Genomic DNA, 17,294 nt, shown 5'->3' with positions numbered 1-17,294 from the left:
TTCATCTGGTACTTTAAGTGATCTGTTGATGGTAGTTGCTTAGTGATTTTTTCAGACTGGCCTGGTTAAAATCTCCCAAAACGATAAATCACCAGCCTTTATTGCAATTAAGACAGACTATATATGCATAAATATTGGGAGGGGGTGAGGGTTGTCTGAACTTGGAAGCAGTGAAAACACATTTCCCTTTCAAATGAGGTTCAGAATTGCTTCCATTCTTGTTCCAGGAGAGGACTTAATATAATGCAGCAAGAATTTAACTGGTTTTCCTGCCTTTAGTATTTTAAAGCATAGCATCAGAATTAGGCCATTTGGCTCATTGAATCTGCTCTGCCATAATGGACACTGCAACCAGAGATTGCTAAAACTACAGGATTAGGATTATAATTACATAAATATCTAATTACCTCAAAATGAACCAGGGCAACACGTTATCTTGATAATTGGTTGATTTTATATAACTAAAAAATGTATTAAATTACTAAAAACTGTTAATTTCTAGCAGACCATAATATGAAATATTCCCTAATATCTAGTATCAAAAATCATTGTCACAGAACAGAGGAAAAAAACTAATTTCTTATTGTCAAATCCCCCAATATTGTAATCAGCTTGATTTTTGGTTATAGATAAACTAATCAGAAACCAAAATGAAACATATACCTGGAATAATGGTTAATAGAATAATAAATGTAGACTAAGAACAAACTTAATGTTAACATGGCAATTAATCAGAACTCTTCACTATTATATCCAATCAGAATCCTAACCCTAATCATCTGTTGGGTTTCGTACAAGTCTGATCAGCTCCTGCCAGCATGACTCAAGTTCTTTATCCAGTCCAGAATGACTTGCGTAGTCTCATTGCATATGTTCTCAATCAATATTTGGTGTGTCATCCTCAACCAGATCAATAGCATGTTATTTTTATGCTGATGGTTGAGTCAATTATAGATTAAGTAGGAGGATACCAAGGTATCAATGTTTTAGACCCATGCAGATAACTATTGTGAAAAACCTTTGTATCTAGTCATGAACAAAATGTTTTCTGAATTGACAGCTTTAGGGTAAAATCCAATTTATTCAGTGTACAACTTTATTTAGTTCAAGCAAAACTTGAACAGAAATATTAATCACCAGTAATAAAAATTATCTAATAACTCTGAGCTAACACTGATGTGATAATTGTTCAGAGCTCAGTGTTACTGTTAATTTGGGGAAAGTTTACAAAAATATCTTTACAACATCAGATAATTGCACGAAAGAAATTGGTTATTTGACATTCCATGTTCTTAGATGGCTATATGCTTAGAATCACAATCACCAAGGAAGCAAACAAAAGATATCTACCAACAGAAAACTGTGATATTTATGAATTTAAAATCCTACAACTGAATTATTTTAATCTTGCACTGTAGTTTTATTCTTTAATTTAGGATTCAAAGCTGGTCTCTTCCAGTGTTTCTTGTCACCTGGAAGAGCTGCGTTCCTTGCTCACACAGTCATCACGAGATTGAGAACTACAATCTTCCATCATATTGCAGGCTCTTCTTTTCTTCCTTCGGTGGGTCATTCCATCTCCTTCAGCACCAGAGTCACACTAGTTTTCAAAGGAAAAAAATTAACTCGTTAAGAGAAAAGTGAACAAATATTTTCTATAGAATTACATTAACATTGATCTATAATGCACATTTTCTTTCAATTATATTCTTCTTCCCCCCATAGAAACTAATATTATCTATAAAAAGTGCAAAATATAAAAAACAATATTCAGTTGACTACTATAATTGAGCAATTACATAAAACTGTCATGCAATGACAAGAGCTATATGATAATGGAAATAACTCAAATATGCCATGATACAATGAGCCCCTTTATACAAATATTGATGGAGCTGCATGAGAGAAAAAAAACGTATATGACATAGCTACATGTATTGCTTTATGAAACAGAACAGGGCTTTACGTTGGTACTTTAGGTGATGCTAAACAAAGCCTTGCTGTGATGTTATATCAGTCCTGGACTACTCTAAAATCTGAAGTGCATTCCTACAGTATTGGCAAACGATACCAAACATTTTAAAAGAAAACAGGAAACAAGTTTAAACATGGTAAATAAATTGAGGAAAAACTGGCAGAAATTGTAATACTTTAGGGCATACTTACATGGCAAAAATAAAAAAAAACTATACAAGATTAGCTTAGTCTCAAATCTTCAGAGTAAAGCAGAAGCAATTATTTAAAGAGATCTAAGGACTGTAGAAAGAATAGACAGCAAACTAAAAAGGGATACTAGAAATATCAATGAATATTTTAAGGATCTTTTGTAAACAAAAGGTCTACAGTAGCAATGGAATGAACAATAAATGGATTTCAAAATGAGCAATTTAAAAGTAAACAGGCAAATCACAGTTACATGAGAAAGTAGCCAAATTCACAAAGTGTGCATTAGTTTAAAAATGTAGCATAAAATTCTAGGATTACAGGAAACTAGTTTCAGAACTCCATAGTATTCATGAAAATGGTACTAAAAACGGCTTTATCAAGGTGCATCAAACTGTTCCTAATAAATACAACACTGATGTCACAATGTAAATATTATACAATCTGCAGTTACAATCAAGATGGTCATTATTCTTAAAGACCCATGGCATCACTTTTGTTAGATGAAGCCGAATGTTGTCATTTGAACAGCAAGTTGCTTACATTGTGGGAAACACACCCTGCACTCATCAATACCTGCTTTAATAACAAATATAAACTAACTACTTAAATAGGAGATCTGGTGAACTGGATAAACCATATCAGCATGAAATAAATGCACCACATATAGAAATTACTCTCCTTGACTTGTACCTCAATTCCACAGCCACTTCAGCCTAAAGCCAATAGCTGGATCAACATACTATAATGCTCAAGTCTGCATTAGATTATAGCTCAGTCTAAAGAGGGCACCCCTAAAATTTAAGAGTTTACCATATCTGCAAAAATATTCTGAGTTGCTTTTCCTGGTTTCCTCCATGCTATCTGTGAATAGAGGAAGCATAAGATTTTACCCCCTTTCAATTTCCCCATCTGTGAAAGATTCTGCACTAATTTACAAATTCTTACAGACTTCCTACTCTAATATTCTAGTTTTAAAACAGCCTTTTCCAAAAAGCTGTGATGTAGAAGGAAGCTTATTTTGTACAAAGCAATGTAAATAAATAACACCAGAGTCACAGTAGCAGGTAGAGAAATAAACACCTCCGAACAATAATATGATCTTCCTGGGATATTTGGTGGATCTCATTTGGAACTTATTTTTATACTGTGAAATATAGCTTGCCATGTTCTATATTTATTTCTTGACCATTGCTGAAATGGCTAATGCAAGTTCCAGCCATTTTTGTACCATGAGTTCGGGTTAGTTGAGCCAACCAGCCTTGGGTTAATTTCACGTGTTGGAAGGAAGAAAAAAAAAATCAGTTTGTTGAACAATAAACCAAGGAGCTTGCAACAAAATATCTATCAGAATCTAACAATAGGCAGTGAAAAAGATCTTTTTTTAATGCTGTGTACTGCCATAGCGTTTTGTCATGAAGGAGCAATTTTTGTTTGAGATTTCGGGGCAGATACATTTAGAAGAATTGAAGGAATGCATTCTTGCAACAAAACAGTTTGTTTAGTTTTTATTTTCTGTAGAAAAGTGGTGTAATGGGTTTGGTTACTCTCGGACAACTTGATAATTACACAGATCCACTTTTGAAGTATAAACATATTTACTAGCTGGAGGTACAATTCAATCTATAAGCGCAAGGCATATATTTAGAGTAAGGATTAAAAGATTTAGAGGGGGTCTGAAGAATGTTTCCACCCATGAATGTCGGTACTCAAACATTTCAGTGTCTGGATAATCAGTTAAATTGTTAATACATGGCAATTTATTAACATGGACCAAGTTCTGGGAAAGAGATAGGTGCTGACAGTAGACATTAACATGGTGAGCTGAAGAGCTCGTTTCTGGTGGACAATTCTATTTGCCAAATTACCATATTCAGCATGGATTTGTGAGTGCTTTGAATGTAAAATACACTAATTTGTATCATACATCAAATGTGAAGTGCTAATAGCTTACTGCATTTTACATTGTGAGAAATAAAACCATTAAACTAAACTCTTAAATTATTCCATGTATGCATAGAACTCAATTACTTAAAAGTATGCCTATTTTTCCTACAAAAATGATGATAATTTCCAGAATCAATATTTCAACCATCTTGTGTATTAGAATAACTGGTCCTCATTTTTCTTAAAATGATTGCAGACAATATTTGTCTATTTCATTCTATTTCACAAAGGTAATTTTTGCTGATATATCAAAAGGACATCTTACACAAGTTCGTAACTGAAGCAGTATTATTCCGAAGCATTCGACCTGACTTGATGCACAACCTTTCATATTTTCTCTCAGAGAAAGACCTCTCTTTATTAACTTTATAAAATAACTCAGTCTCACCTCATTTGTAGCTGACATTCTCATTCACACAAAAAACTCACCCAACTGTCCTGTTTTTATAATGTTCCTCTAAGCCACCATCCCAGTCAACACACTGCTCCGAGTTCAAAACTTACAAGCTAACAGTCAGGTTTAAAGTCCTTCACGTTATTAGGTTTACTAATCACTATAGATCCTCCAGTCCTACTAAACTCCCCATCCCAACGTTGGCAGACATATCATCAAATATTTAGTACCAATATTCAGGAATGCCTTCCATAAAATTATTAGAATCACAGAAAGTAACTGTTTATTCGTGTTATATTTATTGAATTGTTTAACAGTGGCAACTTAGGATACAACACAAAGATGCTCATTACTGGAAGGAAATCAGTTGATCTATCACACCAACAGAAGCTTTATGCAAGAAAACTCCATAGCCCTTTATCTTGATTTTGCCAATTCTTTCTTTTCAGATACTTACCCAGCTTCCTTGTAAACCCTACAACTAAATCTGCATTCATTAGAAAGTCATCTTACATTAATGGCTAGAAGATCTAGAAGATACTCATTTATACTGTAATCATTGCTTATGTATTCTCTCATGTTTAGTTGGAAAGTGTATGTTTGTAATCCATTATCTATGTATCATTTTATTTTGTTGATATTAATAATAATAAAGATTGAAAAGAGAAAGTCATGCAGTGTATTCTACCTCAAAACCAGTCACCATGTAAAGATTTTTCTTCATGACATTTTCATATTGCTTCAGCTTCCTTTCCTATTTAAAATGCAATGCTTCAGTTAAAACTGAAGTCACCATCACACTTTTATCTTTTGTTTCAAACCATTTCTGTCTGATTACATCTCTATAAATGTGAGAAATATGTTGAAGATATGGCAAGCTGCATGTGTCAGAGAATTAGTAACCGAACTGAATCATAAAATCAATGATTACTTCCAACGGAAAGAATGATGACTGAAATTTTGAGTAGGTGTACTTCAATCTTCAATTGTGCTGTGAATGCATTGCTCAAGATATGTAACTGGGAACTATAGAAGGAAGGCTGACTCAATAAAGTACAAATGCAGTAATTGCTAATTTAGTAATGATCAAAAATGATCAGGTAATGATACATATATCTGAATTTGACAGAAAGAATTAGACAGTGAAAATTTGGAATGAAAACAGTTGAAGATGCATTTCTGGCAACCTCACAGTTAACATTCCACTTAGGGTGACAATAAGGTTAAGAATCAAATCATTTTTTTCTATTGGAATTAACTGCTGAAATAATTTAAAAAATAACACATTTATAAATAACTGGTAAATTAGTCTGGTTCGAGCAGGTATTGATTTTTCTTACTCAAAGTTAAAATGCTTCCTGAATCACAGGTACATGGATGTTCAAATTATATTAGCCATGATTGCTTAACTAGAGAATTTTCTGAAAGCTTCTTTTCCTACAATAACCTTATGGTAACCTAAGGTTACCATAATAACATTATGAAATGTTATTTATCAAATAAATGAATGTATTTTCCTTTTGAGATACAAGATCAGTGAGGTACAAAAACAACCTGGAATCAGTATGAGCATTTCTGATCATCTCAGCTATTTGTCTTATGGACAGTTTCCATTTGTTGTAGCTATCTTCTTCGCTCTCCACAATACCCCGGAATGTACTTCCTACATTTACGTTTTCCTTAGTCCTATCTTTCCCAGAAATCTCTCCATGTCTTTGTCTATATTTTGTTTTTCTTTCCCCTGCACTGCTGTAATAAATTTTAAGAAAAGGAAATAGGAAAAAAGTGGAAAAGAACAAGAAAGAAACAAATTAAATGTCTAATTAAAATAATCATAGCCACAAATTGCATGATTGAGGTTAGATGCTCAACTTACATAGACAATGCTCCATTTTCTTTTTCCATTTTTCTTCCCCAGTTAAATGTTTTTGCATGTATTCCTACTGTTCTAATATTTTCTTTCAAATTTTTATGAAAAACTAAGTAGACTTTAACGATTTAATTGACTTTTACAAAGAAAATTAATTTTTCTGATCTATTATTGGAGTCCTCTTAATAGACTGAAAACCCACACAAGTAAATAAAGTACATTAGTGAAGTGTTTTGTGCTCTAATATTGTTTGTATTCCAAACCTGTGTGCAATTATTTTCCACCCTATCCATTTCAAGCACCTCAGCTTGGCTTGCTGACTTGTTTATTAAGATACATTTGCTTTCAAGTATTAAATTTCTTACTTAGTCTTAACCAGATCTGTTTTAGAAAGCTCATTATTCTGCTTGCCAAAACTTAATGGCTGATTTACAATCAGAATCTAATGCAGACATTAGGACTTCCTTTAATTCAAATGACCAGTCCTCTAAATGGTTGACACTGCAATAAACATCACCAGGCTAAGTGAAGACCATGTTAAAACCTTTCAATGTGAGACCAAAATCTTATTTTGATGAGCAGGTGCATATTGCTATTTGCACAGATACAGAAACAAATCTTCATGAGTTATCAAGAATTACATATTGAATTCCTTCCTTGCTTGATTTTCAAAATTTGAGTTTTCCACTATAATTACAAGAATGGATCTCATAGATTTGATTAAACATATATTACGTTTTATTCCATACCTTGCTTATGACAGCATTAATGAAATCAACTTAACTCAATGATTAAAAAAAAAATCTCACCTCTGAGTCAGAGTCTGAGGAACTGGAACTGGACGAACTAGAAGAATCACTTGAGCTGTCTGATGCAATACCTGTTGACTCCTGCAGATCAACCAAATCTGCTGCTACAGCAAGTTCTGGCCGTTCTTGCTTTAAGATCCTATCATTATATAAAAGAGCATATTTCATTCTTCTCAATGAACCTTTAACAGAATAAAACTGTTAATAAACTTACACTTAGACCAATACTTATAGAAAACAAATTGGTTTAAGTTGTATACCACAACTAATTTGAAATTACAAGTCTATTTGTTTATACTTTTGTGTCATTTTACACTAAAGACACTAATTTTTAACTCCAACCTGACCTCAACATCCTTAGTTGAAACAGAAGTTTCAACTCTTGAAATAGTTGATTCCAGTTAACTGGGACGCATCAGGACCAGTATAATTTGGCTCAGTTAAGCAGATGGCCAAATAGCTGGTTTCATGGAAATTGTTATAAAGGTATAAAAAAGATGAACCTAGTAACAAATTACGTATTTAAATGAAACAGAACAAATGAAAACACTACCAAGAGCACAATAGTGCTATAAAAGTTTGTGTTATTTCATAATAGTTAGTAAAGGCATTCATCTGGTGTATGCAACGAACAAAATCAGTGCAGACACTGAGTATAGATAACAGACTGCTTTCATACAAAAGTATCAACAATTGAATCCTCCAAAGCTTCATTTTCATTGTAATTCAAGACAATTGCCAATAAATATCTTCAAATTCTTCTTAGTTCCTAACTTGAAGAACTGAAATGACTTGATTTTCACTCCCAGCTGTTTCTGGCATCTCCAAACTTAAAACCTAAATATAGTGAGCAAAATAGTACAGAATTGTCTTACTGCTTATTTATTGCCAACTATCAGAGATCAAAATCACCACCTTTGAACACAAACACGCTCAACTGATGCTATTTGAAAAATGTCCACTCTAAGCATGCTGTAGCATAAAATGGCCATACTAGTGTGCGCAACTGACACTAGCTAGAAACTGTTTGGCAACAATCTCCTGCCCCAATTAAGTGGTATAGTGTCCCAAATAAACTATGAGAGTCTCAGCAATTTTCTTTTTTAGTTTTTGTTTTTCAAGTGTTGTCTCAAATAAGCAGCTACCCTGATTAACAGCTGGCCCAGTTAAGCAGAATCCACTGTATTTATTATCCTCATATGCAGAACTAAAGAACAAGGACAACTTTGCTCTCTACAGCTGACACACCACCACCTTAGTGCAAGATTCTCATGGTATTCCAGCTGATCAGCTCTTCATGTGAATTATTTTATCAGGAAAGCGACAAAGGAAAATAATAAAAACAGAAGACACAGATTTGATCCAAGGCTCTTCAAATAATTATATAATTATTTTATTAGGAGAAAATAAACTATTATTTTGATCATGGACAGTAAGTAAAAGAGTTTGCACGAAGTACACTGCAGATGCTGGGGTCAAAGCAACACGCACAACAAGCTGAAGGAACTCAGCAGGTCAGGCAGCATCTGTAGAAACGAGCAGTCAACCTTGTGGGCCGAGACCCTCCGTCAGGACTGAAGAGGGAGGGGGCAGGGCTGCTGCCTCCCTCTTCAGTTCTGACGGAGGGTCTCGGCCCAAAACATTGACTGCTCGTTTCTACGGATGCTGCCCAACCTGCTGAGTTCCTCCAGCCTGTTGTAAGTAAAGAGTTTGTTAGATCTACTGGGGACAAAAGCATAATGACAACTGTGGCTGACAAAGGAAGTCAATAGGCACACCACACATAAATATAGCAAAACCTAAAGGGAAGTTAGAGAATTAGAGGCTTTTAAAAAAGAAGGCAACTAAAATAGCAACAAGGAGAGAAAAAGATGAAATATGAAGGTAAGCTAGCTAATAATATAAAAGAGGATACCAAAAGATGTTTTCCCCCAGATGTATAAAGAGTAAAAGAGGTGAGAATGGATAATGCACCACTAGAAAATGATGCTGAAGAGAGTAATGGGGGAACAAAGAAATGGTAGACAATCACTAAGTATTTTATGTTAGTCTTCACGGTGGAATATACCAGCAGTATTTGAGTGTGTCAGGAAGCAGAAGTGAGTGTAGTTGCTATTACAAAGGTGAAGATGCTTGGGAAGCAAAAAGGTCTGAAGGTAGACAAGCCACCTGGACCAGATGGAATACACCCCAAGGCTTCTGAAAGAGGTGGCTGAAGAAATTGTGGAGGCATTGGTAATGATCTTCCAAGAATCACTAGATTCTGGAATGGTTCCAGAGGACTCAAAAATTGCAAATGTCACTCGAATCTAAGAAGGGAGTGAGACAATTGAAAGGAAATTGTAGGTAGCTAGCCTGACTTCAGTGGCTTGGAAGATGTTTCAGAGTACTTGGAGGCACACGATAAAATAGGCCACTGTTAGCATAGTTTTCTTAAGGGGAAATCTTGCCTGACAAATCTGTTGAAATTCTTTGAGGACATAACAGGCAGGATAGACCAAGGAGAGTCAGTGAATGTTGTTTACTAAGGTGTCACGCACAAGGCTGCTTAACAAGATAGAACTCGGGGTATTACAGAGAAGATACCAGCATGGATAGAAGATGGGCTGACAAGTGTAAGGCAATGAGTGGAAGCTTACATATGACCTTCTGATTCAAGAGACCAACTACACTGCCAGGCATTTTCACACAAAGTCAAAACTGTAAGTTTTTCAGTCCATTCAATAGCTTAATTATCTACTACTTTAAACTCCAGGCAACATGCATCACAGGAAACTGAAGTAATACATAATTAAAAAAAAAATTTCTATTCACTAATACTTCTGAAGTAATTTACATCAGGCGCAATCAAACATTTTGAAAGCAGTATCTCCTGAATCTAAGCTTCATTCCAAAGAATACTCTGTCTGAAATTACCTGTACCACTTTCTGGACAATTTAGGGCGTCCTCTAACGGTTTTATGCCAGACCACAGGAAAGTTGGTTGCGCTAGCAAAATTTTGAGTAACAGCAATAGTATGATCCATATTGAGTACCACGTGCCACCATCCACCTGAAAGGTAAAATGAGCATTTTGTAAGTATCACATTTTAAATTCTCATTTAAAGTAGTATACATTTACCCAGGATTAAAGGAGTCCATGACTTTTTTTTTACTTTGCTCTTACAACCAAAAGGAAGTCTTTTCTTTTCCCCCGTTTTCTAAAATAATTAAAGGTCATGATGGGAAAACTAGTGATACATTTTTGTTCTTGTAAATCACCCTGAAGTGTTAAAATCAAAAGTTTGCAAATGGGCACTAATTTGCAGCACTGACAGACATATCTTGATGAGTACAGAAAGATGGCCATCTTTGAGTGGCTGATTGGGTCTGTTAACTGAGTAATGAACAATCATTGCTAGTCAGTCAAATCATGGCTTTGATACAACTTATTGAAAAATACTAGCTTTCTCAATTCAACCTTGAAACCTCAAGATCCAGCAATCTCTACAACTCAATAAAGCCAGCATCTTTAAGCTTTATCTTCACAGCATGAAATACCAGCTAATACCCTATTAAATTCCCCTACATTAACTTCAAGAACTTATGTTTATGGGCAAGAAATAAAAGGTTTTATGTGAACCTTGACTAGTAACATTGCATTTACTGTTGTGGAGAGAATGATAATCAATTTGAAAATGAATCTTCTCAGTATATCACAGCACAAATATTTCATTCTTGTAAAGTGACGCATATTGGGTCAAAAGCATGACATTGATTCTTTTCACTTTCAACTGTTTTGCACAAAATAACATAGCTTCAGTTTCAGTGGCAAATTCTAAACATATCAGTTCTGAATCCAGAAGAGCTGATTCTACTTAACAAAAGAGACAAACAATTGACATATGTATACCAAACATAATAAGGATGAACCAAGCCAGAAGACTGAATGGTTAAGTCATCACTTAAGAGTTATACAGTTAGAGAAATACAAATTTCAACTGTGGCCTGCATGGAGATAAACTCTCAATCATGGCAAAGATGAGCATTTTTACAGAGATTGGATGTTACACTTATTCAAATGGACTACCACAAAGACATCCAGCCCTACATAAAGTTTAGAATGAAGAAAAAAAAGAGTATGGAGGCCCACTTTTGCTTACACAGAATTCTTATCAACATAGACATTTGTCATTCCATCAATAAACTTCTGTCTATCCCAGATCCACTTCAAATCAATTGTCCTACGTCTCAAAAGCATGCACCAACATGCGTAGAGTCCTGAAAATCCTCAATGCCAGCTAGAAATACAACCAAAACAATCTTTAAAATTCAATAATTTTTGAAAGTGGACACATTGTTACTGTTGACTGAATGGGAGAAATGGCAATATCACCTATAAATACCAAAAATGTTTAAAAACGTTCACTTAGGCATTATGACTTTTCATCACTATTCATCCCATTCAATGTAGACCAGTATAAGTAAACATTACTCTTTGAGAAATATCACCTGGCACAAATACAGTCTCCCCAGGTTTCTGAAGAATTTCCAGAGGTTTAAACTCTTGGGGCCAAGTTGGTTGCTGTGTTCGAGGATAAACAATGACAAACCACGTGATGGCCTCATCCTGCTGGTTTCCTCCTTCTTCTCTTGTAAGTTTTATAAGTTCACGAGGTGTATTTGTAGGAAATAGACACCATCGCTTATGACCTTGAACCAGAGCATTCCATGCACTTGTTCCTAAAGGATCAATATGGACTCCAGTTCCAGACCTTGGAGGACCCATGACAAACCATCTGAAAAGATAAAACACAGTAAATATTTTTACCTTTACATTAAATCTTGCAACAGACGTTTTTTCTCATTGATCTTGATGCCATTCATCTTTTGTTAATGGAACACACTAGAAATATTCTTCCTGCAAAAAAACTTAATTCATTATCAAAGTATATTCTACTGAGATTAATTTTCTTGTGGGCATTCACAATAAACACAAAGATGCACAAGAGAATTAAAACCTCACAAAAAGACAAACCACCAATGTGTAAAAGATAACAAACTAAGCAAATACCAAAATAGAGAAAAACAAAATATTAAATAAATATTGAGAACATAGGTTGTAGAGTCCTTGAAAGTGAGTCTATAGATTGTGGAATCAGATCAGTGTTCGGGTGAGTGAAGTTATCCCCTCTGGTTCAAGAGCTTAATGGTTCAGGGGAAATACTGTAATTGTTCCTGAACTGGGTGTTGTCAGACGTGTGACTTCTTCCTGATGGCAACAACGAGAAGCCTAGATAGGGGGTCTCTTGATGATGGATACTACTTTTCAGCAACAATGCTCCTTGTAGATGTGCTCAGTAGTGGGAGGGCTTTATCCAGTACTTTTTGTAGGCTTTTTCTGTTCAAGGGCATTGGTGTTTCCATACCAGGCACTGTGCTCTCAACCACACATCTAAAGAAGTTTGACAAAGTTTTAAATGACATGCTGAATTTTCACAAACTTCTGAGTGCTACTTTGTAATGGCAGTGTGTGACCCAGGACAGATCCTCTGAAATGATAACACTGAGGAATTTAACGTTGCTGACCCCCTGATGAGGATCGGCTCATCAACCTCCAGTTTCTTCCTTCAGTAGTCAATAATCAGCTTTTTTATTTTTCTGACATGAGTGTGAGGTTGTTGCCGTGGCACCACTTAGCCAGATTTTCAATCTCTCTCCTATGTGCTGATTCATCACCACCTCTAATTTAGCCAAACAAATGGTGGTATTGCCAGAAAACTTAAATATGGCATTGATGCTGTAGTAATCATTTAAAACCTTTAACCTTTTCTTTAAAAAAAGGACCGTGGTCATTCAGAAAGTCACTTACTCTCAATGACAGATGTAAGTACATTACTTGGTAAAAAATGAAAATAGGAAAACAAAAGGATAATACAAATGCCACTCTATTCTACCAAACATACACAAAGTCATTGAAACTTCACTCTTCACACCCCTTATGACCTCTCTCCAAATTATAGGTCATAGATCATTTCCTCTCTGATCTTGTATGTGGAACTCAACTCCTGTTACTAGATCCCACAGAGGGATTCTGCTTTTCCAGCTTTAACTCTCTTCCAACCAGTGTTCAGATTAATTTCCTGCACAGTTCCCTGTCATTGTCTTCTTTGCTGGCATCCTGAACATTAATAAGAAAACACACAAAAAAAATTAAGATTTGTTTATAATGCCATCATGGAGAAGAGCTATTTGGGACTGGCTGATGTGGTGGATTAAAATGTCAAGAGGTTATTTCCGTGATGTAATTACGTGAAGAGGTCAAGGTACAAATGAATAAGCCAAGGTACAGAGAGACTTAAGAATCCTCCTGTGAGACTCCCAGAAGGTTAATTTACAGGTTGAATTTGTGGTAAAGGCGGCAAATGCAATGTTGGCATCTATTTCAAGGTAAATAAATACAAAAAAGGAGATAATGCTGAGCCTTTACAAGACACTAGTCAGGCCACACTTGGAGTACTGTCAATGGTTTTGGGCCCCACATCTCAGAAAGGATGTATTTTCATTGGAGAGAGTCCAGTGGAGGTTCACAAGGAGGATTAATGAAAGGGTTAAAGTGAGCACTTGGCAGCTTTGGGCCTGTACTCAATGGAATTTAGAATGCAAGATGGAATCGCACTGAAGCCTACTGAAAGTTGAAAGGACTAGATACGGTGCATGTGGAGAGGATGTTTTCTACTGTGGGGGATATCCGGAACTAGAGGGCACAACCTCAAAATTGAGGGATGACCGTTTAGAATAGTGGTAAGAGGAACTTTTTTTAGCCAGAGAGTAGTAAATCCGTGGAATGCTCTGCCACAGATTGTGGAGGAGGTCAAATCATTGGGTATATTTAAGGCGATGGTTGAGTTTCCAGATCATTCAGGGCATCAAAGGACATGGCAGAACAGACTCGATGAGCCGAATGGCTAATTCTGCTCCTATGGCTTATGGCTTAAGATATAATGTAGAAAATTAAGTGGCTTTGTGCAAAAATAAGTCTAAGGCTAAGTTCCAGGCCTATTTCTGAGACCGATTAGGTGACTGTTTCCTCTGAACTTAAGACTTCAGAACTCTTGATGTGACTCTGTCCCATTGCTTCTGCATACAAGCTCGAGTTCAACATGTTCAAAGTTTACACCAAAAAAATCAAGTTAACTGTTACCGTCACCGTTAATAACACCAGCATTTTGGATAGAATTGTCAAGGAAAAGGAAACCATCCGAGTGGGATGTTTTACCTACAATATATTCCGATAACTGGAAAAAGCTACCACTGATAAAGAACTTCAAGCCATGGTTGCTTCTGCTAATACGAATGGGACTGCTGAATAATACTGACTCACAAGATGATGTATTCATTTCCCATCCTGAGAAAGCTCTTATCCCTCTTAAGAAAAGCAATCCGAAAATACTTGGCCCTTTCTTACTGAATGCGATTCTTAGTACATTTTCCTCAATTCTTTGCATATTTTCTCAAAATATCTTTCTATTACTTATTTTGATCAACAAAGGAGTATCCTTTTGAATAGCTCTTTCAAAATCATGCATATTTGGAGGAACCATGTTTAAAAGATCAATCATTTTCTCATTTTCCTTTTATTAAAGATCAATAATTGCCAGATACTCAGCAGAGTGACTTCCAACGCAAAACAGAATCTACTGTTCTACATTATTAAAGCTCAGTCTTCTCCAAATAAAAAAACCGAGGCTCTAGAGTTCCGAGTGACCCTTTCAACTTGAAATACTAGAAATTCCACCCAAGGCTTTTGGGATAGAAAAGTTACTTTGTACATACTGAAAATATACAGGTAGCAATGAAAACAGATTTGTCCAGGCTGCTGTTACCTGTATGGAGGTCTTCGCTTTTCTCCTGCAAACTGGAACAAATCATCCTTGAAATATTTTGGCACTTCATAATCTTCTAAAAGTTTCCTTCTTTTAGGATGCTCCCCATAGCTACTATCAAAAATGTACAGAGGACTATCATCTTTTGTAGTCTCCATATAGTCAGCATAATACTTCATCTTCATTTTAACAGAATAACCGTCGTTGTCTTCCCCACACTTAAATTTCTGATTCCTGTACTTGCGCTTTAATCGCTCCAGTGTCCACTTTTCATGTGCTGCCCATCCCCGCTCAGCATTTGTCAACACCACAGGCTTATATGGCTTCTCATACTTCTCAATAAAATCTTCAACAGTTGTCTCCACAGCATCTATCCTTTCTACATTGTCCTAGAGTAAAATGGAAAATAAACAGTTAACATAAAACAAGTTGACTTTGCAACTTCAGCAAATAGGAAATACAGATTCAGTCACTGCAATGACGTAGTTCCAAATATTTATCTGATTTGGTTAGGAGGGATGATGGTGCCTAATGCTTGCATCTTCATAAACAGCTCTATTTCTATATTTAATATCTCTATTTTTTTTTCTTTCAGGGTTCTTTTGAAGACCCTGACCTGGAGTTACACGCAGGCTTCGGTTCTTTGCAGGAATGGGACCCGTTCTTGGGATTCCATGACAGGCTGTTATTCGACATGCCAAGGGTTTGGCCTGAGAATCTCAATCATGTTCGGAACCCTAAGATCTCGGGGCTCTGGAGACGGCCGGATCGAGGGTCGGTGTCACAGCCAGAGACTCGTGTGTTGTCGGGGAAGCCGGAAAATCTTTCACTGTGGGTCCGAAGACCACAGGTCTCTGCAATCTGCAGACACAGAGCTCGAAAAAAAGCGATGAAATGAACTTTTAAGATCATAAACCAGCTGGTTGTTATTATGTCTCCTGCTCACTTGTGAAAATAGGGGACACCTCCCTCTCCCTTGTCAGGGAGAGAGAGAGAACCTGTAGATTGTCGAATTTCAAATGAAATGTGAAGCTTTTGGGGTAACTTTGGTCTGTGTCTTTGCTATTGCTTAGCACATGCCAGGGCTTGGGGATTGCACGGTGTGTGTTTATTTTTGTTGGGGGGAGGGGGAAGGGGATCATTGCTCGCTGCCGCTTACGCGTGGGAGGGGGCAGCTGGCGGGGGGAGGACTTTGGGGTTCCCACATTTAACTGTCGTTTATTCTTTGGGGTACTTCTCTGTTTTTGTGGATGTTTTGCCAAGAAAAATCATTTCAGGGTGTATACATTTCTCTGACATTAAACTTGACCTTTGAAAATGTAGAACAGTTCAGTTAACCATGGTTAGAAAAGATGGGTCTCTTAAATTTTGATCTCATCAACAGCTCCCAATAAAAACACTAACAAATTTATCATTCCTCCATGGGTTTATGAAGTTGTATTATATTTTGTAACTTCAAAACATTAAACTAATTTAAAGGAAGGCAAGGGAGTCCAAAAATGCAGGTTTAACTTCAAATTTACTTCAAGCGAAGTGTGCGTATCACTTGGTAGCATGATGACATATGCAATTCACACATTTATACACATGACTCATAATGAATTATGTAAACTAACAAGAATGCTTAATAGAACCATAGAACATTACAGCACAGAAACAGGCCTTTTGGCCCTTCTTGGCTGTGCTGAACCATTTTTCTGCCTAGTCCCACTGACCTGCACCTAGGCCATATCCCTCCAAACCCCTCTCATCCATAGACCTGTCCAAGTTTTTCTTAAATGTTACAAGTGAGCCCACATTCACCACTTCATCTGGCAGCTCATTCCACCCTCCCACCACTCTCTGTGTGAAGAAGCCCCCCCAATGTTCCCTTTACCCTTAACCCATGACCTCCGGTTTTTTCCTCCCCTGGCCTCAGTGGAAAAAGCCTGCTTGCATTCACTCTATCTATACCCATCATAATTTTATACACCACTATCAAATCACCTCTCATTCTCCTACACTCCAGGGAATAAATTAATCAACAACATATTTACAAGATTATTCATATTAAAATACTACACACTGATCCCTGCTTAGCTATAAACTCCCTCAACATAGAATGTATCTGAATGTACTTATATACACAGTATACTATATAATACAGCTACTATGTACAGTGCCTATAAAAAGTATTCACCCCCCTTGGAAGTTTTCATGTTTTATTGCTTTACAACATCGAATCACAGTGGATTTAATTTGGCTTT

At 36.2% G+C, this 17,294-nt stretch overlaps 1 protein-coding gene across 1 annotated transcript in view; it reads right to left on the bottom strand.

Moving 5' to 3' along the window:
• Positions 1 to 1,061: 1,061 nt before the first annotated feature.
• Positions 1,062 to 17,294, bottom strand: part of jmjd6 (jumonji domain containing 6, arginine demethylase and lysine hydroxylase) — a 30,087-nt gene continuing 13,854 nt past the window's right edge. Inside the window, exons 2-6 of the mRNA XM_073026029.1 lie at positions 15,049 to 15,437; positions 11,675 to 11,961; positions 10,100 to 10,235; positions 7,184 to 7,322; positions 1,062 to 1,600 (exon numbers count right to left, since the gene is read on the bottom strand). Coding sequence (XP_072882130.1) covers positions 1,469 to 1,600; positions 7,184 to 7,322; positions 10,100 to 10,235; positions 11,675 to 11,961; positions 15,049 to 15,437 — 1,083 coding nt within the window. The 3' untranslated portion in view covers positions 1,062 to 1,468. The remainder of the gene's footprint in view (positions 1,601 to 7,183; positions 7,323 to 10,099; positions 10,236 to 11,674; positions 11,962 to 15,048; positions 15,438 to 17,294) is intronic.

This window comes from Hemitrygon akajei, chromosome 22 (assembly GCF_048418815.1).
Source record: "Hemitrygon akajei chromosome 22, sHemAka1.3, whole genome shotgun sequence".
In the NCBI taxonomy this organism is placed as follows: domain Eukaryota; kingdom Metazoa; phylum Chordata; class Chondrichthyes; order Myliobatiformes; family Dasyatidae; genus Hemitrygon; species Hemitrygon akajei.
The sequence above is the reverse complement of the archived record's forward strand: the minus strand, read 5'-3'. Positions and strand labels throughout refer to the sequence as shown.